The sequence below is a fragment of the Nasonia vitripennis genome, chromosome 3, assembly GCF_009193385.2.
Source record: "Nasonia vitripennis strain AsymCx chromosome 3, Nvit_psr_1.1, whole genome shotgun sequence".
Lineage (NCBI taxonomy): Eukaryota > Metazoa > Arthropoda > Insecta > Hymenoptera > Pteromalidae > Nasonia > Nasonia vitripennis.
In genome coordinates, this window is record NC_045759.1 from 20,820,637 (window position 1) to 20,842,824 (window position 22,188).

At 47.6% G+C, this 22,188-nt stretch overlaps 2 protein-coding genes across 5 annotated transcripts in view; one reads left to right on the forward strand and one right to left on the reverse strand.

The window, feature by feature from the left end:
* Positions 1-22,188, forward strand: part of LOC100115398 (follistatin-related protein 5) — a 156,077-nt gene that overhangs the window by 91,677 nt on the left and 42,212 nt on the right. For all 4 annotated transcript variants that reach the window (XM_031927797.2, XM_016983315.3, XM_031927799.2 and 1 more), the window contains one exon: positions 20,125-20,214. In XM_031927797.2, the coding sequence (XP_031783657.1) occupies positions 20,125-20,214 (90 nt within the window). The remainder of the gene's footprint in view (positions 1-20,124; positions 20,215-22,188) is intronic.
* On the reverse strand, positions 1,181-2,686 carry LOC100680543 (hemolymph lipopolysaccharide-binding protein). Its single transcript, XM_003425640.5, has 3 exons — positions 1,839-2,686; positions 1,612-1,761; positions 1,181-1,547 (listed from the first exon to the last, which is right to left on the reverse strand). The coding sequence occupies exons 1-3, from the start codon at positions 1,900-1,902 to the stop codon at positions 1,249-1,251; spliced, it is 513 nt and encodes a 170-aa protein (XP_003425688.1). The 5' UTR covers positions 1,903-2,686; the 3' UTR covers positions 1,181-1,248.

Here is a 22,188-nt window from a genome sequence, read left to right on the forward strand (position 1 = left end):
TGTAATTAGTGCCCTCAATTAGGCACCTCTTTTCGACTTCTCTCCTATTAACGATCCTCCCTGCTCGACCGCGAGAATTAACGAGCCACGCGGACCTGTGCCAAGATAAAAAGAGAGAGAGAGAGAGAGACAGAGAGCGTAGTAAGTTAAAAGGCGGTGAGTCGAGTCGCGAAATTGGGGATGCTTAGGAAGAAAGGTCTCTCTCGCGCTCCGGTACTTTATACAACAAGGCATTTGTGTATCCCCGTCGCTTGTTTTCCCCGAGATACCGAGCCATGGCGATTCTTCTTTCCGACGCTCCTATATACCTATAGCTGATGCGGTAGCTTCTCGGCAGGCGAGAGAGAAAGGCAAACGAGAGACGACTTACTTCGACTGTGTTGTCCCTATATTTCTGCGGCAGTGTGCGGTGGAATGGACCGGAATAGGAAGCTTCTGTTTCGCTGATGGATTTTTCCTGCTGAACTTGCAAGCGATTTTTAGTTGTTTCTACGTATTTTTTAGAAAGCTGTGCTTAACGATTCAATTTCGCCGCGTACTTACATGACTCTTCATAACGAAAATACTTTATACTCATCAGCATGTAGAGCCGCTTCGCGGTAGGAAAGTAAGACTAATGACGCCGCAACTGACGTACACACGCTGGGCTAATACACAGGGAAAATCAGCAACTACCAACTCTCTCTCTCCTTCCATCTAATCCCGTCTACCCGTATAGCTTCGAGCAAATCGAAGCCAGCGAATGTGTATAAAGCGCGAGCGAGAGTCGAGGCGAGGGTGGAAAATGCTGAAAAATCCAATTTACCTTGGATTAAGGCTCTGACGTGCCGAGAGAGAGAGAGAGAGAGAGAGAGAGAGAGAGAGAGAGAGACCGGCAGACCGCTGCGCTAAGGAGACTCCGCGGAGTAATCTCCCTCGGCTGCGATTCATCCGTTTTCCATCGCCGGCTTCGACTTTCGATTCTCTCTCCGCTGAACCACTGACTTGGCCTTTCCTTTTTCCGGCTGTCTTCGCTCTCGCTCAGCGAGCTAGATCGGTCAATTAACATATTCCGCCGATCACTTCTGGGATGAGTTTTGGGAAGTTTCTGGGGAAAATGGGGCTTTTACCCGGGATTGGCTTTCGGGATTTTACATGTATATCGCTGTATTTTTCGGGGACGGCTCAATCTCAAGTTGAATCGAGTTCTAAATTTTGTATTTATCCGTGCGCCCAGTCTCTCGACAAGCGAAAATCACAGGCTGATGATCACAATTGGCAGTTCAGATCTACCTTGCAGAAGAACGGAAGCGCTTCGCTGCAATCGTAATCGTCCCAACCCAGTGGTGTCGATTTTACGCAGTGTTGATTTCCATTCGCGTTGTTCGGCTCTTCTTTGCCCCAATTTTTGTAGCCGATACGCTCGAGAGACTCGTCCATTATGCTGACCCATTCGTTGTGAGCAAAGTGGTTGTGATAGCCAATCCATGCGTCTTTCACTTGTTTGCCATTCAATATACTGCGTACGTCATCTTCTTCTTTCTTCGACTTTATGACGGCTAGGTGAGCTGCAAAAATGACATATTGACTTGTTTGAGATTCAATTATTACACGAATAAGGCATTGATCTACCTCCAAAGTTCGTGCAACTCTTCCTAGCGATGTTCCAATTTTTGGGCGTATCGAAATATCTGTAAGCTCCAATCCCGCGTGTGACTCTAAAACCTGCGGGTATTTTGCACTTGGTCAATTCGCTCAAGCAGGAGCTTTCCGACTTCTGATCTGTAAATTTGAATTCAAGCGTGATTCCGAAAACTTTCGGTTCGGTATTGGACAAAGTAATTCTTACGAATACTCACTGAAGGGAGTCGACGATGAGTAGTATATCTGCGCGAGAAAAATCAAAACGTGAGCGAAATTCATTTTGGCGATTTTACAATCCAAGCTTCCAGAATTCCAGCGCTAGTAAATTAAAGTTCGCACTGATATTGTTCGAAATAAAGTCTAGATTTTATATACCGTTTATCTTTTGTTTTTATGGAATATGAAAACGTGTAGAGTCGAGCATTAAATATCGATAAAGCTGGCCTTTGATAAGCATTGAGAGTGAAAAACTGTAAGCATGAAATATGTTTATTCAACACGCGGTCTGCGGCATATTTTCTTGGAATAAAAAACTGCTCACAAAAAATTCACTTATAACAGTATTTTACAGCCTACACGAAAAACAGCGTCAATTAATACTCCAAACTCAAACTATTCGACGCAATCAAAGCGAGCAAACAATCTGCAGCACCAAAAAGCCAATCCCGTCCCGCAAGAAGAGGCGCCGATCTGCTCACCGCGACCAGCGCGTTTCTTCCCCCCTTCGCCACTACAAATAGCGCATAGCTCTCGGTAATGAGCCAGAGCGCGCGCAACCGAATTCTCGAAATAAAAAAAGCTAAAGGATCGACGCCGCCACTCTCGCGGCGCGCTCTGCACGTACAAGTTCGACGCCGCGGTGAATTTCATTCGATTACGCGCGCACACGTTCGCGTATAATTCCCAGCTGCTATTCGCTCGCGGGCGCGCGTGTGTGTGCGAGTTCGCTACTCTCAGTCCCGAGCGGCGTTTCATTAGACTAACATTCTATTGAAACTATTTTGGCAGCGAGTGCCCAGAGGCTCTGCGGACGCGGCGCCGCAGACGGTATTAGTCTGTCACTGCGCGGCAGCGCCGTGTAAACAATGCCACCGCGGACCAGACTGAGAGATAGATAGATATATGTATAGAGGGACTTATTCCGTCTTGGAGGTAAAGCAGCGGCGTGGCTGTCGGTGCAGAATTTATCGAGGCGAATTTTCGCTCTGATGGAGTTTCAGGCGACCTTGATTTTTTGGAGAATTATTTACGATACTTCATTAACACGAAAGCAATATATCATAGTGCATAGCTATTGTTCGCGCAACACTAACCTAATTCGCACGATCTCTCTCGCAAATCAGGCAGATGATCCGCGCGAGTCCCAGGCGATATCGCAAGCGCACTTCTGAGGTGTCGCGCGTGTCTCTGAAGGCTTTACGCGCGAGCGCAAGCCGACGTGATGGGCGAAAAGGGCGCAGCTGGCGCGAGCTGCGCCGAATTGCCAGCTGCAGGGCGACCGCGACTCTCGAGGAATTCGGGAGTTGGAGAGTCGGTTAAAATCGAAGTGCGACCGTTCCTTACTCCACACACACGCGAAAAGTCTGTTCGTTATCGTCGAACTGAAATCGCGCGAAAAACTCTTAACAAGACACTTATCGTTGAAATCGTCGAATCGATACACGGGTATTAATCAAAATGAGGTCCCCCCCCCCCCCGGGATAAATTCCAATTAAGTGTAATTAAGCACATCTAATTAAGCAGATAACGCCCGAGCGTGTCCCGCGCCAAATTATTATTTCATCGATCCGTCCTCCATCCCTTCCTCCGTTCCACGGCCCATAATAATGAACTCTGCTTCTCTCCCCCCACCCACGCAAACACACACACGTAGGAATATTTAGAAGTAACGAAGGCAGGAGGTCTGCCAAACCAGAGGCTGCCGGATTAATTCCGGCGTGGCACCTCCGATACAAGCTCCGCTGTGCTGTAGCCACTAATTTATCTTCCCGGTCGAACGATTCGCGCGACCTTAATTCGCGAGTTGTTGCAGCTCTCTCTCTCTCTCTCTCTCTCTCTCTCTCTCTCTCTCTCTCTCTCTCTCTCTCTCGCGTATACATATACATACTACTGGTGCGTCGCGTGTAACATACATCTGCGCGGGAGTTGGAAATTCTGCGAGTATATATACACGGAAGACAAGTCTGGACGACGAAAGATGGTCGCCGAGTGAGCAGGAGAGTGACTGCTCGAATAATTGGATTACGCCGCGGCGGTGGCGTAATTTATCGGCCGACGACCGTGCGGTGAGCGAGTTTCCGCTTGTGCTTTTTTGATGCGCCATTTATAGTTGTATTATTGTTTTGCATTAGTCTGTTCTAAGATTCTCGTGCAGCGAACTTTTCGCGTCGAAATTGCGCTGATTTTAAAGAGCCGTTCGCGGAAGACGACGGAGTGCGCGACGGGGGCTAGTAATCTTCTAAAGTACCGGTCGTGCTGACTTTGGTCTCTCTACTCCGGCTCTTTAAACGCGCGCAAATCGGAGCAAGTAAGAGTAGCTGGCGACGACGCTTTGTATACAGAGTCAAAAGAGTAGTAGGCAGAGCTATTATCCGGCCTGTTTACTCTTCTAATAACGCAGTGTTTGACTTCTTTCCTGGCTGGGATTTTTCAAATTGCCGACGAGTTGGACTTGATCAAGGTTCGCAGAGAATCGACAAAAAAGCTATGTTTGCATATCGAACTTTCTCGACAACCTCACGATATACGCGTCAACTTTTGCCCACTAAGTCGCAGCCCCGGTACACACGATTCAAGGTCGTATATCAGTCGACGCGTCACACTCTCTCAAAAGTCCATCAGAAGAGAGTCGCGCGCAAGAGGATTTACGCCGTATACGTGTATATACCTACCTACACACGTATAGCAGCAGCCCCAGCGCCGAGAGAACATTCCCACGGGGATGAACCGGAGGTGCAATGGCTGCTGCGGATCGAGTGCAGAGAAAGTTCGCGCGAGGACGAACTGCCGTTTCCCCCCCGATCGTAAAACGCAGAGAGAGCGAGAGAGAGAGAGAGAGAGAGAGAGGGAGAGCAACGCCGAGGCGTCATAACTTGCCGCGTAACCTCGATTCGCCCGAACTCTCCGATAACTAATCTTCAATGAAATCAGTATGCTCGAGCTGCTAGCGAGCCGTCTTAGTCGAGCGCGTCGAGACGTTCCTGCAAGCCCGATCAGCTGTGCTTCCTCTTTCTCGGTTAAACGCTTGGAGCTTGCAGTTTCGATTTTTTATTTCTGCTCGGTTATACCTCGACTGGAGTTTTTCACTTTTGGCTAAACCGAGTTCCGCTCGATCAGCCGCCCATTTCTCTCTCAAAGAGTAAGTACAAGAGTCGAAGAATCGCAAGCTTCCTCTCTCTCTCTCTCTCTCCTGAGGCAATGAGAGAGAAGGTAATCGCGGCGTGTGCCATTCGCAGGCGCTCTTTTCCCTCTCCTATACTCTCTCTCTCTCTGTCTTCGAAGATTGACGGTACCATTCCGACGAAAACAAGACGGAATAGCTGGCGCAACGCGGAGATAAAGGACGGGGGTAAGCATGTGTAGCATAGAGAAGGAGAGAAAGGGAAGAAAAATATTCGAAGAGAGAGAGAGAGAGAGAGAGAGAGAGAGAGAGAGCCCGATGCGTCACAATAATTTCCGTCGCCGGTATATACCATACAACGCAGCTCGGGCGTCGCTTATTTTCCAATTTCTTTCGCCCATACGTAACGGCTTGGCTTTTACCTCGCTGTGCTTGCTGCGAATGACACGCGTGTAACGCGTTCCGCGAGGGGATTTCTCAGTGAAAAGGGATTTCGCCGACGCCAAAGGATTTCGTGTCCTTCTCGGGTTTTCAGCTTTTGTCAGCTCTGCGCTGTAATGCTCTCTCGGCCTGAAAAATAAGAAACCTCCAGCGAGACTCGAGAAACGCAATTACCACTGGAGGATACACCGGTAGTTCGCTCCTTCTCTCCTCCGCATCCAGACATGACTGACCCATTTCCTGAGCGATCAAGCCTCAGGATCCACAGCTCGTCGACTCTCTCCCGTTTTACCACCCCCGCACGCACGGCACGTAAACTCCGTCGCGTTCTCATCAGCCGTACTCGCTCCTCCGACTATTATACCCTCGCTCTGCGAAACGCGAGCCAATCGTACCTACACCACCAGACGGATAGACGGGGGGCAATCAAGACGCCAACGTAGTAGGTATATTGCGCGCGGCTGATTCGATTAAGGGCGCAAGAGGATCGCGGCGCTTATTGTCAAGGTTCGGATAGCCGATGAAGGAGAAGCGAGACTCTTCTCTCCTTTTTTCTTCGCGCGCGCGGTTTAATGGCCCGGAAAATCGGCCTGCTGCGTGCGGATGGATGGGCAGATTGAAGAAGGATTTTCCGCGAGGGAGAAAGTTTTTTTCGAGATAGTGAAATCTAGTTGATGTTACGCGCGTTCGAGGAGACTACTGCTGCGCCGATATCCGAGTGATTTGGCTCGAATGGGGAGGATGACTTTGCCGGGAATCGCTCGATGGACGAAAAGAATATATACTCTATAGAGTATATTGAAAGGCATTGCTTTTGCAAACGAAATAACCTTGCGCTTTGAGTTAATTAAAGACGCGTCGGCGAATCAAGAGTGCGCAGCGTGTAAACAAGGAGCCCACGCGCGCAGCCATTAGAGGATACCAATTAAGCCGGCTGGAGTGACAATAATGCGCTTGGAAGCGCGAACAAAGTTACCTCTTTTGCCAAGCAGTGGATGCAAATTTCGTTCGCGCCTATAATTAACCTTTGCTCCCTACTTCGCTATTCCAAAAGAATAATAATTCGAGAACCCGCCGATAAATTTTCCAATTCAAATAATACGCCATCAACAGCATATTCGATTCAAAATTCCCCAAACGCAGACGTACAGAAAACAAAAGCACGCGGACAGAACACCTGCGTCCAAAAAGCTTAAGTGCTCGCGTGAATAAATTATAGCGGCGCGTATCTTCAATTAAAAGCGCGACGCAGCGGCGGCTTCATGCAAATCCTAAAATAATAAACATCGCGCGCGCTGCGGCATGTATACTATATACAAGAGCGCGTCTGGCTTCGAAAAAGCTCCTCCGCCATAGGTTTTATGCAGATTTGCCGAGCAGCTGTTTCCGCATAAACATAGCGCGCACGCGGTGGCTCCGTATTTATTCGCCGGCACCGCAAAAAAAAAACACTGCGGAATCGAAAAATCATATCGACTCGAGCAACAATCGCAGATTAATTTTTGTAGACGAAATTGCAGTCTTACTTTGAATTCAAAAACTCGCCGATAAAAATCAGGTCACACACAGACCGCCTCCAACTCCGAAATTGGCTTCTCCGGATTCCAGTTCAGACTGCAGCTATGAGCCATTATTATTTAGCGAGTTAACGATCGCCGCAGTTGCAGAGCCTTCGGATAATTAGCAGAAATACTGGTTGGCAGTTTTTGCCGCGTGAAGCGGGTGACGCGCGATATTGTAAGGTTTAATCCGCGTTGCGGCCCATATGGAAAATTTCCAATACGTCGCGGAATTAGTTTACCGCTCACGGGCTTTAATTACTTTCGCGGACGAATCGCTCTGGCGCGGGATGACGATTTCGGTTTGATTGCGCTCTTTTAATTTTCGATTCTCTCAACGCTGATTTATTGATCATCGCGTATCATGAAAAGGACGGCATACACTCGATCTCCTATAATTGACGCAGTGAGTTTTCGATACCCGAGCAAACATTTGTCTCGATAATTAATTTGAGCGCAGTATCAACAGCTAAATTTATGCAAATATATCCATCAACAGCGCCAATAAACAGCGGCGCTCGAAATCCCAGTGTAGCCTATATAGGAGAATGAACTCGGCCGAGCTCGGGTGACGTATTCACGTTCTCTCAGCTCCCCAGCTATGCCAAATCGAACTTGTCATTCCGCGTCCATCTCCATTTTTATTTTTAATTTCCTCTCGCCCCTCGCGAGCTCGTTATTCAAAAGTAATCAAGTTATTTATCTGGGGAAAAAACCGTAGCACCGAGAAAACAAATATCGCTAATGGTCCCCCGCGCAGCCATCAAACTCGCATTTCCGAATTATTCCCCAATTTAAAGTTTTTCCCTCTATCCGCATGCATATCTACATACGTACGTGAGCCACAAATCACAGGCATTATCACTTACCCGAAAAACACGATACCTTCGCTGATCGATCAGTCATGCACGGTTTCGATTGTGACGCAGTAGTGCTACACAGAGCGGAATCCTCACTCGACATTCATTGATACGCGCTCGCGTACAGGTCCAAAAACTCGCGTTGATTAATCACCTCCGCGTGACAAATCAAAACCCAGGTATATAGGTGTACAGCTAACGCAAGAACAAACGCGGCCGTGTCATCGATAACCCGGTCGCGCGCGCGCGCGCTCGCGCTAATTGATCGACGCTACGCCGCCGCTGCCGCGATAACTCGCGACCTCGAGGTCTGTATAGATTATACCTATTCTCGTAGGGTAGGTGAACACGCGTGTACGCGACGCGGGAATGCGAGTAATGACGACAAAAGCTCGGTTAATTAGAGGAGCAGCTGCGCGCGCGCGCCCGTTGATCACGCGGCCAAGTTCAAATTTGCCGCGACGAGAGCGAGCTTTAATGCTGGGGGGTTCGGTAGATGTAAGGACTCGAGGAAACGAACGAGCAAAACAAGTGGTCGATCGCGCTCGGTGATAATTCACGCCTTTGCGAGTTCATCCACACAGCGCCGTGCACCGAGTAGAATTTCCCGTTCATTCCCGTTATAAATCGCCGCCTGATTAACATGCATACGAACAGCGCAATCTCTCTCCGGTATAGGCCACTCTCGGAGAGACGCAGAAAAGCAAAGAGATATCCCGGTGTAATATGGAGCGGCTCGCAAACCATCCGCGTATATAGCGTCCCAGCTCCGACAATGGCTCGGAGTCGCACAATGGAGGACAGGAATCATCTGGCGAGAGGGAGAGAGAATCGAACGGGAAATTTCCACTTTGACGCATTAACGCGTTATCGGTTATTGCTGCGCAGGGCTGCAGCGGTGGTGAGCTGCTAGCCGGGCTATTAGGTCGCCAGAGAAGAGACTGCATTTGCGAACCACCGAGACAAGAGTATGGACCCACGTAGGTAGAGCTGAGAGTTTGTTGTTTCCGTGTCGCCACAGTCGGAGTATTACTGGTTATTGAACACCTTAATTTCTGAAGAAAAAAGAGGGGGCATCCGTATATAATAGCGTGACAGCAGCGCTAATGAGAAACCGCAGCGGCATCTCTAATGACCCGTATACTGCTGCATCTAATCTATATACGACGTTTCTCCGATAACCAAAGCGTGCGGCTTCCTGTATTCCTAAAACGCGCGAGCAGTCAGGCATGCCAATCCCGGGCCAAGCTTTGCAGCGCAGCAATTAAAGTCGAGAGGAGCTGCTGCGTCGATCGATTTTATCCTCCTTGTGAATAATGCCCGCAGTGCAGCGCCGGAGAATAAGGAGGCTACGCGAGGATTTTGCTCGAACCGCGGATTATCGCTATCGCGATCTTTATGGGATTTCGGATATCGCGCTCCGAGAGATTAGTCGCGCGGGTGGTGATGATTTATTCAGCTTTTCTACACGGCGTATGATGCGATTAGAACGGATTATAGATTTCTTTTTTCTCATATTTCTGCTACTATACGTGAGACTGAAATTTACACGCGGTAACTAACTTGACTCGTGGACATTTTCTTTGCTCCCAAGTTAAAACTATAAAAAAAAGGGCTGTATATGGAAGTGGGGAAAAAAGCAGGACGTCAGTTCTCGCGCATATATCAATCAGAACTTGGCAAGTTTACGACCTATCTACTTTTATACGTGTTACACACACTTTTGAAAACTAGCTCTCGGTTCAAAAGCCTGCGCGAGCCAACTTTAGAGCTCATCCGATAAAGACTGTTGCGCGAAACTTCTCGCGCCGACTACTTATTCGTACGTATGTATATTCGCTTCGCTCGATTTAGTGTTATTAAAATTAAAGGGAAATTTTACGCTCTTTGAGTAATTTCGATTCGAATTAAAATCGATAACTGGTAATTAATCCGACGCTGCAGAAGTATGAAAAAGAAAAATCCTTTGATCCCCGCGGAATATTAAAAAATTTCATTTCCGCCGTCGAAATCTCACGGACAAACAAGCTCGCAAAAAAAAGGCTGCCTCCCGCTCCAAAACAAATTTACACGGCGAGGGACGTGTACATAAAAGTTATATAAAACGGCCGTTAAAAGGGCCCGTAAAAAGCGATTTAAAATCAAGATCCCTCTTTTTCTCTCTCTCTCCCTCTCACCCCCTTTTTCATTTCACGCCGCGCGCGGATTTTCATTCGCCGTCCCTCATAAAACCGCCTCCTACTACAGCCTGCACAGAGGGAAATCTATACACACACACACACACACACACACACACACACACATCCTATATATCCATCGCATACGTGTCGAGAATACCGGAGGGACGCACGCGTCGACTGTCAAACGCCGCGCTGGTAACGCCTATACGTCATCTTTTCGAAAGCACGTGTGTGTATCGACTAGCTGGCGTCTTTGCGTGAAGTGGGTCCAGCAGTGCAACAGTGTATATAGAGTCCGGGCTTGTAGACAATTTCATGCTGTTTGCCTATGCATAGCCGCGACGGCGCTGCTGCTGACCCAATGCTCGAGATGCGAGTGCACTCGAAGAGGATAGAGGAGAGATGGCTGCTGCTGGATTTCTGGGATTGAGCGAATTTTTTCTCGAACTCGACGGCGTATCCAAGGGAATCGGATTTTATACGGGAGTTGAAAAATAGTTATACGTACGTCACGCGAGTCGATGAAATTTTTCATCGAACCGTTGGAATTTCGCGCAAAAAAAGAAACCTTTTACAATCATGCGCGCTCGAACGATTCCATTTTACATTGGAAATGCTTCCTATTCACCGTGCTTTATGTCATTTTGCAAAAATGTACAATTTAAAAATCAGACCCGTAGCGTTGTTTTATTTATCGACCTTTCATGAAAAATCCAGCGCTCTGTTTGATCGATTCGATATTATAGCTTTATTATCAGAAGTGCAGCCAATCAGTTGTATCTTTTACAAGTATGCACAGCCGAGCGCACGTTCGCTTTATCGCAAATTACATTAGCCGCTCGTGTAGCTTTCAAGCTCCAGCTCTCTCACGCAGTAGCTGCAGTAGCGTAACAATTCAATAATTAATCCGTCCGCATCGATCTCTCCAGAGCCGCCGACTCTGACTCGCTGCAGGTAATACATAAACAATCGCGTATAGCCTTTCGATCGAATGAAAGCTGGTCGCGTCGCTGAGGGTACGAATAATCCATCTGGCGGCGGAAAAACGATAATCACGAACTGGGCTACAGACCTAATTAACCTACTCCGCACATCCAACTCTGTAGGGCTACGTCACGTATAAATGCGAGAGGAGAGAAAACCGTGGAGGAAGGGCTTGATTTAAAGTGAAATAAAAGCTCCTCGAAGTGCGCCTTAAAACTTTCGAGGGACGAGATATCTGTGAGCGGAGAAAAAGAAGCTTGCACTCTTGATGTATAGGTATAGGAAAGAGTGGGAGTATATCGGTATGTTCCGCACCACGTACCGATGCTTCGAAGCGACGTGCAGAAATTCCGTCTGCGACGTCTGCATTGAATTAGTCTCGGCACTACACACGCGTATATCGTAATATTCGAGAATCTAATTCTACGTTAATCCGAAGCTTTCGAATCCACTTATCGGGGAGCATGCACGGAAAGCTCGGAGCGGCTCCTTTCTTATCCACTAAGCTTCGAGAAGTACGTACACACGTACGCATCGTCCCCCTTGGTTTTCTCTCTCTCTCTCTCTCTCTCTCTCTCTCTCTCTCTCTCTCTCTCTCTCTCTCTCGCAAGCCAATACGTTTTACGAGCCTATAAATCGTGAGCGCGACTGCCCGTCCGCCAGCCTTCGATGTCATTCGTTTTCCCTCGTCCGGGACGTGCGTATGGTATACGTAGACTCGGCCTCATTTCCCGCCTCCATACGTGAGCGCGCTATTCTTCTACTTCAATTCCCGGTTCGCTCGATGCCTCTTTTTCGGAGCCTTGGATTGTTTTCGAGAGCTTTCTTTATAGAGCCCCGGCTCGCTCGTATGAAATCGAGACTGATTACAGTACACAGCGTTAATAATTTTAATAAAGCACGCGAAAGCCAGATATCGACGCCAAAGCCGAATCTAAAGCAAGGAAAAACTAGACCACCCCCGCAGAGTCAATCGGACGCGCCGGCGCGTGAAAAATTACCGAGCAGCCTCGTAATCGGCTTAAGCTTCGCCGGGCCGTAAAAAACATAGATTACGGCAGCTCGCGACACCACCCATATACCCACACACACACACATCGGCCGGACGATGTATCATGGGATCGGAAAAGCGAGAAAACTAAATGGACGACTCTATACGCTTGTGCTTGTCTATCCTCCGAGGAAATCAAGACCGAAAAGAATTGCTTTCTTGTTTCGCTCTACCGAGACGGCGTAGTCTGCATTTACAAAATGAATACAGCTCATCGTAAAGTCACCGACAATTCGCTGCATCCAAGATCAGGTAACTCGCGAGTCGGCCAACTTCCAACTTCGCTCGCACCAGTCGCTGCTCGTAAGTCATTTCGCCGTAGATATCCGCTCCGTGTCGACTTGCATACATATATATACAGGGTTTCATTCGCTGCTGCAGTGCAGTGTATCGGAAAAAGTTGCAACTAGGCGCGAGCGGACCGGCAGGAAATCGAGGCGATTCCCGATAGCAGCAGCAGCGCGAGCTCGAATAAGGCCGTGTCACAGGGAAGACGCGCGTATATTTTATTGCGAGGAGACTGGAAAGTTTGATTGAAAGCTTAGATAATTCTTTCGAAGCTCTGCCGACGGTGGGATTAAATTCGATTGAAAACTGCATTGTTTTTTTATTCCGCCCACAGCTGTTTTCTTTTAAGTAAAAGCGGCAAAATTATTTAGATTCACCTTACCAAAAGCGAAAGCAATGGAAAAGTTGTTCAAAGTCGCGCAAGCGACTTGACTTCCCAGGAACCGAACTGTGCGGATTACAGACCGCGACTAGGCCGAAACCTGATGTACGCGAGCGACACACGTACAAGACCAGAGACTCAAAGCTTCGTTTTCGAGAATCCAAAGGTGTCGCGCGAGGCACTGCTCTCGACTAATCACAGAGCAGAACGGCCTGGTCCTTTCTCGCGTAATTAGGGTGCGCTTGGAGGACAAGATGAGGATCCCTTCTGATGGCTACATGCTCGAGGTTTTGGACGAGCTAATTGGCGCGAGCCAAGGTTTGCAAAATATTTTGCACCGAGAGCAGCGTCTTTTCAACGTTCTATACATTCATCACGGCAATTCACGTTAAAATTCACCAGCGTATTCCGAATATATAACTCAAGAAGACACCGGCAAACCAGCAAAAAAGCCACCCGAGTAATTACTCTCCCTACCTACTATAGAACAAAAACCCGCGCAGACACTACCAGCAGCTCATTTTTTCCTCTCATAGTCATCCGCTCGACTGCACTTCTCGCCGACACTCGAGCTTTGGCGCCTGGTTCATTTCCTGCCGGCGGTACTCCGCGCGATGTCGCTTCCTTCCCCGCGACTGTATACCACCTGCTACGATGCAAATGAAGGACGCGCGCCAGCCTTGGAAGCGTATACAGCATGATACTCTAACCGAGGCGCGTGTATTGCCGAGACGCCGCACGCAGGGATCCCCTGCTTTTATTGTAAACAGCGAGAGAGGAAGATGCCGCGGCTAGACAGACAGACGTTTGCGCAAGGAGCTGCGTGTATCGTGGGGAGACGGGGACGTGAAGTTTGCTCAGACGTTGTCGGTTTTACGTCGTAAATAGAAGAGCTAAATAGAGTTAATATTAAGAAACTTCTCCATCGGCGTCGAAATTAGAACGACAGAAAGTTTTTACACCGAATCACACAGCGTCGAATCCCGTTAAATTTGTCCGCGCGCGCGCGCGTGCAGCATCAAACTAGATTTAAACTAGCCTTCGGCAACTGCAATGAAATAAACTCCGAAAGCCGTCCTGCGTTAGTCAAACATCCTATACAGGCGTATAGTTGTACGTACACACCAGTTCCGAAACGGCCATCACAAGCGTATCCCTTTCAGGCGCGCAAAAAAAAAACTTTCGTCCGGGAAACTTTTCAGCAGCCTCTCGTATTTCCGCAGCAGCAGCGAATCGAACCGGCATCGCGCTGATTTCCGCGCGAGCAGGGCATTAAGCCTTAGCGCTAGTTCTGCTATTTGCGCGCTGACCCAATTTTCCCTTCCGGATTAGAGGCGACCGATCGCTGCTGCTGTTGTAAAAAATCGACATCGGAGTGCTGGAGAGAATATAGTGTGAACTGACCTCCTTTGTTTGCTCTCGCGTGTTGAGGCTAGATAAACAAAAGCTCGAGCTGTTTTGACGCTGCGCGTTTTGAAATTTTTCAAAGAACCGTGTGCGCCGGTATTTTTTTTTCCTGCAAAAGTCGAGATGGCTGTGTTGTGAGTTTTACAGTGTTTTTACGGTGCGATGATTCTTGTAAAACAAGTATATTGGATTACTTTTTGCTCAACAATGCGTCTCTCCGAACAGAAAAAAACGTGTTATTCTTCCATTATATACCCCTGGTAGAAATGTTAACGGTTAATAAGCTAAGTTTTAAGACACTTAGCTAAGTTGTGGTTAACGATTTAACGAAATAAGCGTTTAACCGTTATAAATGCATAGATATAACGCATTAACTCATGATAAAACGAAACTTTTGCTTGAAATTTGTCAAATGACTGTTACAATCCAAAAATTGTAGAATAATACATTAGAATCGTAAAAAATCCAAATATTTGTAATAAGACATATATACGTTTTAATGCCAAAAAAGGGAAAAACAATTTTTAACTTAATAATAATACTGATGTGGTATTATAGATACGCATCACTAAAATATTAGTGCAATATTTTAATTAATTTTTTACATTAAAATTTGATAAAACTGGCCAATTAAACTTAACTTTTTAACGAATTTCAACCGTTAATTTTCTACCAGGGACCGCGAACCTAAAAGAACACGTTCGCGCACACAGATTAGAGGCTGTTCAAACGAAAGCTCCTCTCCGTCTCTTGTGATCCTAATGAAAATGCAAAAACTTTAGCAGATTTTCGCAGCCGCTCTCTCTAATCCTCCTACGAAACTTCGCTTAAGAACAAACTTGTACCTACACTCGCTCGACTCTCGCAAAAATACGAGGTTAATACGCCGGCGATGACGTCGAGCACCTTGCGAGCGGTGTATATAGCTCGTGTATAAATTTCGCAGCTTGTAAAAGCTCGCGTATATACCATCCGATCGCTGAGAAAATCGACGAAGACTCGTAAATAAGTTGCGGCCACCGCGAGTCTGCAGAACGCGAGAGCTTGTATTAATGACGCTTTTTTTTACGCGGCGCACCCTGAATTTCGTTATCGTAAAAGAGGCGTAATTTTTTTACGATATCCCCCGCTCGTACTCGCGCGAAACCAGTAAACAGCTGTTCAATATTAAGCGTCGCGCACATCAGACGAACCGCGGGTGTTATACACAAAAGGAGGAAAAAATTACACCGCTATATGTAGGGAGCTACTGTAACAACCTCCGGTAAAAGTTCGCGCTCTCTCGCGCAATCATACATTATAAATATCAGGCGCAGAGCTTGCACGCATTGCCATTATTTGCCGCGTAGCGAGCTTTAAAAAAAATGGTGTCGAGAAAGCTGCAGCCACGAGCGAAACGCTTTGTTAAAACGAGGCCGAACGAGGAAAAACAGCTTCTGCAGAGTTGCCCTCGGCTTCCCTAGTCTGCTGGGCTGCTGCTGCTTTTTGTTTCCGCGGAAAAGCTACGTTGCACAGGTCTCTCTACGTGCTCGTGCGCCTTTGTGACTCGTGGTGTGTCGCTCCTTCTGCTCGCATTACCGTTGTAATCAGTTCTGCTGTTTCGCTCCTATTACATAGCCTCCTTTACTGGGCTATGTAACGGAAAGTTTACGTTTTTTTGGAACGAAAGAACCTAATCCTGCCGAAAGCACTTTCCGAGGATTGTCCACCTCTTTTCGAGGATGGAAGCGGAAAAAATCTAGAGTACATTCTTATAGGTGTAGGATGCATACTTATAAGCCGTGATCTCTCACGGTCTTTCCGGTCACGTGTGCGCGCATAATTTGTCATGTTCCTCTGGTCCCTTTTCCTCCATTTCCGCGTCCATCACGGTAGGGCGGCTCGCGCGAGCGCATTAGCATATGCATATAAATCCAGCAAATTGACGAGCTGCGCGCGAGCCTCCGGCCATTTTTCAATTCGCTACATTTCATCGGATTCCACGTAGCTCTGCAGGTCTTTGCTTTATTTCGAAGAAACGCGCAGTACGTTCTCTCGATTTTTCAGCTGTTCAAACAGCCGCGACTGCAATTATCAATCATACAGCTCGTACAGGGTATATCGGCCGGTGAGATTATTAAGAGACGTTAATCAGCGTATATGAATCGTATCGAATATACGTATCGAATTTTCACTTAACATTTTATCGACGAAGTAATACGCGGCGGCGAGAGCAGCATTAGTGGAATACCGGCGCGATTCTTCGCGACTACAAACAACGATCTGATTAATAGCGGAATCGCAGCCGCGTTAATAACGCGAGCGGGCGGCGAACAATTATATTGTGCATCCCCCCATGGTATATGATGACTTATCGTCAATCGGGGATTGCTTTTCTCTCCCCCGACGATACGAGCGCGCGCGCAAAAAAAAGCCAATATTTCAGGGCAAATTATTGCCGGCGGCGAGCGCGCGGTGTGTTTATTGCCCTCTTAATGGTTGCATCGATACACTCGACGAAAATATAAATGAGCACTAGTATGTGTTTGAGTTTTTGCGCTCGTTTGCACGCGGTATGGAGTTTTATGAAGATTAATCAAAGTTTAAGTTCAAAATTAGTGTAAATTCATCGCGGTTATCTAACACAGTGTCTCCTGTAATTTTCCGAATATTAACCGAAAAGACAAACACAGAGCTTCGGGCGCGAGACGATTTCAGCCGCAGAGAGCAAGCTGTCCCCTTAATTCTCGGTAAAATACGCACACACTCCCCCCGTGCAGACTCGCTAGAATACTACCAAGGAGTAGTACATTCGGACTAAACGCTCGAACACGATAGAGGCAGAGACTCACTCCGGTAAATCTTGCGCCGTGCTATATCCTACTGCGACTCCGGCGAGAGAAGTTCGCTCCTTAAGCCTCTTCCTTCCTCGCTTGCCTCTCTTATACGACCGCTGCCCTTGTATTTACAGTAGTTTATCCCTCGAGACTTGTATATACAAGCGAGAGTGTAGTACGCATACGGACTTTATTCCAAGATTTGTTCCGATGTGTCGGGGGTGACGCCACATTGATTTTGTCTGGCCTCTGCGGAGACTTATCTGAGACTCGACGTCGAGGGGGTGAACCAAGTGCTGTTGTTTTAGCTCGTTATATACAAGGGAAGACGTTCTTTTCTCGACATTATTCTTCGATCGTTATTCTATTTCACTCGAGTTATGGTAATTCATAAACTTCTCTCTCTCTCTCTCGAAAAAGATAAGTCCCGAAAACTTATCACACCCGCGACTACTTTCGAAAGCTCTCCCGTACACGTACACGCACACTGCAACAGGCTGCCGATGCATAAACGCCCTCTCCTCTCTCCCCGTGCAGCGCGATGCGCAAAAACGGGAGTAGCTCTCGCGTTACTTACGCTCTCCGGAGCGCAATATTACGAAAGTTTCCGGGAGGGGGGTGGCAGGCGTGCGCGACGGCTAGATATACCTATACGCGAAACACGATCCCGGCCGCGAAATTCATTCCTCCTCGGCGCCTTCGAGGAGAGAGCAGAGCTACCCCATGTACGTATGAGCTTCGCGTAATTCTGCGAAATTACACGTTTCGATGATTTACGCCGCGCGCCGCCGCCGCCGCCGCCGGTGATGCAGCGGAGGCAGCAGCTTCTCTCTCTCTCTTTTTTTCTTCTCAAAAGAAGGAAGTGCACGCCGGCGCGGGTCTTGGGGGAATTTATCGGGCGTTATTACGGAGAGAGGTGCAGTGTGAGGTTTTTTCCTTTTGGAAAAGTGCATGGCTGTCGCTCTCGATATACGGAGCACGAAGATTAAGCACTTGTCGCTTGGTTAATGTAGTTTTCCCTTGGCTGTGAGAAGGATACATTTTGGCCGAAGGAACATAAAAATATATCTAAATTATAACTACATTCGCTGTCAGTAGCCGTCAGAGTGGATTACGAGAAAATCCCCTCTAACGCATATCAAATATATATGTCGAAAAAAGGACGCCGGCGAAAAAAAACGCCACTTCCGAATATACAAAATTATACCCGACTCGCAGAAAAAAGCTCTCCCGACAAAGCTCATCCGCCGAGAGTTGATTGGCGAGGGGTCGGCTTATCGCGGAAAATGAAGAAAAAGCCGACGAGAGACAGAGAAAGCGGCCGAAGATTATGTACGTACAAACGAATTTCGGCAGGGCTTCGTCTGGCCGCGCATCCCTTTTGACGGCACATTTTTCTCATCAGCACATATGTAGACGTCGTCTGCCAATTGGATTCTCCGTGTAACTTCTCGTGTCTGCCCTCGTGTGTGTGTCTTTTAATTCCGTTGTCTACGACTCTACCCCCGGCCTTAATCTTCTGGCACGCTAGACCTTGTTTGGATATGGGTGTGTGTGTGTGTGTGTGTGTGTGTGTGTGTGTGTGTGTGTGTGATCATTTCATCGAAGAGTAACGTAGTTTTCTCCATATCGAACCATATATCGTGTACGTTACAATGAAATTCAATTTTACGCATCATCAGCGTACATCACACGCTCCAAGCTTTATCATATACTCGAGACAACTGCATACTCGTGCGCCTCACTATAGGAAGACTCGAGTGAAATTTTCGAGGGTCACGAATTTACATTCCCTTCCACCCACGCACCCAATTTCCTCTCATGATCCCGCGCAGAGCAGCTTCGACCGCGAGCTTTAATAACTAAAATCTATGCACACCGTACACTATGAAAAAATAATTTCCCCGCAAAATAAAACCTCTGCACTACTCTGCCGCGCGTGTTTACTCGCACATATAAGCCAGCGGCGAGTAACGCGCGCGAAGTGGTCAGCCGATATCATCGCGCGCGTCCGCGATAAGCTCCGCTGATGCCGCAAGCTTGCATTTATGCGCGAGCTCGCTCGGTCGCAACGAATTAATTCTACGCAGCAGCAGCAGCAGTTACCAGGGATCGAACTACCCGCTCGATTATACGGATTAGAGCTGGATTCAGCCAGCGTGGCTGCAACATTGAAATTTCAAAGGGACGATTATCGCCGCGTCACGCGCGCGTGATTTTCCATACAGCGCGGGATAGTTGTTTTATTCGCTGCTTGTGCTATAACCCTATAATTGTTTTTCGAAACGCGATCGGGGCAATATCAAATCTTATGAAATCATATATTGTATACCCTCGAAAGAGAGAGATAAAACTTTCGCTTCGAGCTGCAGTCGTAAATCCGTATAACTTAGGGGGAATGTTATACGTAATGCGGAATTTCAAAATTACTAACAAGCCCAAGCCGTACGCCTCCGGCGCGTATATTCGTTCGTATACGTCGACGTGAGGGCGCGGGTATATATATCGCGGAGTGATTTCACATTCCGTGCCGCGCCGCTGACTAGTCGCGCTCGACGAAAATACGCCATTCTCTCAGCGGAATTCGAAACATTTCTACGTTTCTGACTCCTCTCGCGCGTTTGAATATTTAGATCCAAGCGCGTAAGAATGGTTAACTGATATTTCATTCCACGCGCGCGAGAGACTTTCCGATGACGATGATGTTTCAGCCCTGTCTCGGAGCGAGCGAAGAAAATGGCTGCAAAATTACGTTTGTCTCGGGAGGAGAGGGAGAATTTTCATTCCGTCGCGAGCAGTACGTGTCGAATAAATCATAAGCTTGATCGGAAGCTTAAATATGCATCGGGATAATTTCGTATAGTGCTCTAGCCTGCATCTGTACTATATCTATATGTGTGTGTGTGTGTGTGTGTGTAGCTGGAGTCGAGTTGGAATCCCAGCTGGAGAGCTGTCTGATGGAAATTCCGTTAAGTGAAACTGGCGTTCCGATAACGCCGCGGCTCTGCACTGGAACGCGGAATGCATACTGTTTTTATAATTATATTCACAGCCGTTCATTCAAAGTCGATCCATCTTAATTTGCGGTTTCTATAGCAATAAAATTCATATCAATCAATCACGCTTTCCTTCGCCTAAAAAATAATTACTTCCCTCCCCTACAAACGGCTAATCCCTCTAAATTTGCTTACAGATGTCGCCTACGCGAAGGCTCAGCTTCCAGAGTCTCGCATTTCTGTTGCTGTTGGCGAACTGCGTCGCCGGGGATTCCCCTCATTACAAGGTGAGTGATTCCCTCTGTCTCTCAGACTATATAAACCGGCGAGTCGCGATTAGCTTGCCTCCCCTTAAGCGGCCTGCGAAATTGCGATTACTCTCCGCACCTTCGGGAAAAGATTGGCGACGCGCTGCAGACGTCCTCGACTACGCCGGGATGAAGATTAATGAACAACTAAAAGGGCGGAAACGGGTGGCGCTGCAAAAATTGTGATTAATTGCTTAATTAGTTGGCCCATCCCTTGACGCGCGAGAGAGAGACTCTTTCGGTGTTTCCTTCGCGGGTGCTTTGCGAATTTCTGCGTTTTTGGGGCAACGCGAATTATTTTTCAACGGAGGAACGATCGACTCGAGCTTCTGATTAAATTTTGCAAACTTCTTCGAAAGACGATATAATAACCTTTCTCTCTCTCTAGAACTTCCGTCCGAGAGAAAACTTTGGAGGAAAAAACGGACTGAATTACACAGCTCAAGATATCGTCCCAATGGAATACATTAAGCCGCTTCGAAATTCGTTAAGTTCCTTAATTCGATTCATTAATTTTACGATATCGATTACCGATATAACGCGGATACGCCCGCGCGCGAAAAAGTGGTCCGACTGACCCGGATACTCCGAATGAAATACATACGCTTGAAAAACTTTGACATTCGAATGTTCGCTAATCGCGGAGGGAGAAGTTCGCGCGATTTTACCGGATGAATACCTCGTTTTTATCACCTCTCCGCGAAGTGTTCAGCGCGGAAGAGAGAGAAAACTTACGACTGCTTTAATTACTTTCGAGCCGCCAAGCGAGCTTTTGTGCGAGTTCATTAGGCGCGCGATGTGTGAGCATCGATTACACCGCCCTGCGCAAGTTTTCTTTCTGAATCGCGAGTGGAAAATTTTCGGAAAGAGCTGCGTTGCTCGAGGATGTAAGAAGGCAATTTACTACCAACAGCCGAATGTTTATACCTGCCTCCGACGAATTAAGAACCTAATTCCGCGATTTGTCTCCGCAGCGAAGAGAAGGAGAAGAAGAAGTGGAAAAAGGTAGCTTCGCTCCGCGTAGAGCAGTATAACGCCGACTGGCAGATGTATTAGTCTCGTGAATTTATGTTTCAATTTTAGTAGCGGTGCCTCTACATTTTTCTTCGGCCTTCCGTTCGTGCGCCTCCTCTCCCTCTCTCGGCTTTTTTTGTACTTTAAAGCTCTCTCCAGGCGAAACCGTTCAATCTTTCTCCTCCCGGGGTAAATTTATTCATGGCGCTAATCGAAACACCATTATCTTGATTTAGCCGTCCGGACATTCCGGCTCATAGACTCTCGCGGATATCGATATAAACAAAGGACGTTACAGCCTTAATCTAATCGGAAAACACATTTTTCACGGCGCGGCTCGGATAATCGAGAGAAGAGCGGTCTCTCCCGCGACGCTTTTAATTATTCCCATTATGAGGCTAACGAGCGCTCGACTTTGACGATCCCGGCCAACTTTGTACTCCCTTTATCTCGACACGGGAGCTTCCGGCGAATCTGCTTCCCGAAAGGAGAAAAATTAACCCATCGGGGAGTGAGGACTATTAAAAAAAGACGGGTCGAGAAGCTGAATTGGCTCTTATCTCCGCAGGGGATTGTGCAGTAGCCTCCGGCGGACGTACCTGGAATTTGTCGGTTATGAGTGCAGGATATTCTTGCAAATTTTATTCGAAAATTTTATTTCCCCAGAACTCGACTAACGCTCGATGACACACCTGCACTGTATGCGCGAAATTACTCACAGCTCGCCTCAAGTCCGCAACAAAAATGACCCATTAAAGGCGAATCCCAGCACGTGAGTCCGAGGATCCAGCGGAGCTTAATGCACCAGAGTCCCCCAACAACTCGGAAAATTAGAGAAATTCAGACTCTCCACTGCTCCGCCGCTGCAGCGGCTCAAGCCACTTCCGCTTTGGTGTAACATTTACATGCTAATCCTGGCCGAAATCTCTCTCGTCTTCT

Coding starts and splice junctions, on each gene's coding strand:
- LOC100680543 (XM_003425640.5), bottom strand. CDS start 1,902: ATGAATTTCGCTCACGTTTTGATTTTTCTCGCGCAGATATACTACTCA. Junction 1,762..1,838: donor CTCATCGTCGACTCCCTTCA/GTGAGTATTCGT, acceptor TCAAATTTACAG/ATCAGAAGTCGGAAAGCTCC. Junction 1,548..1,611: donor GAGTTGCACGAACTTTGGAG/GTAGATCAATGC, acceptor TCATTTTTGCAG/CTCACCTAGCCGTCATAAAG.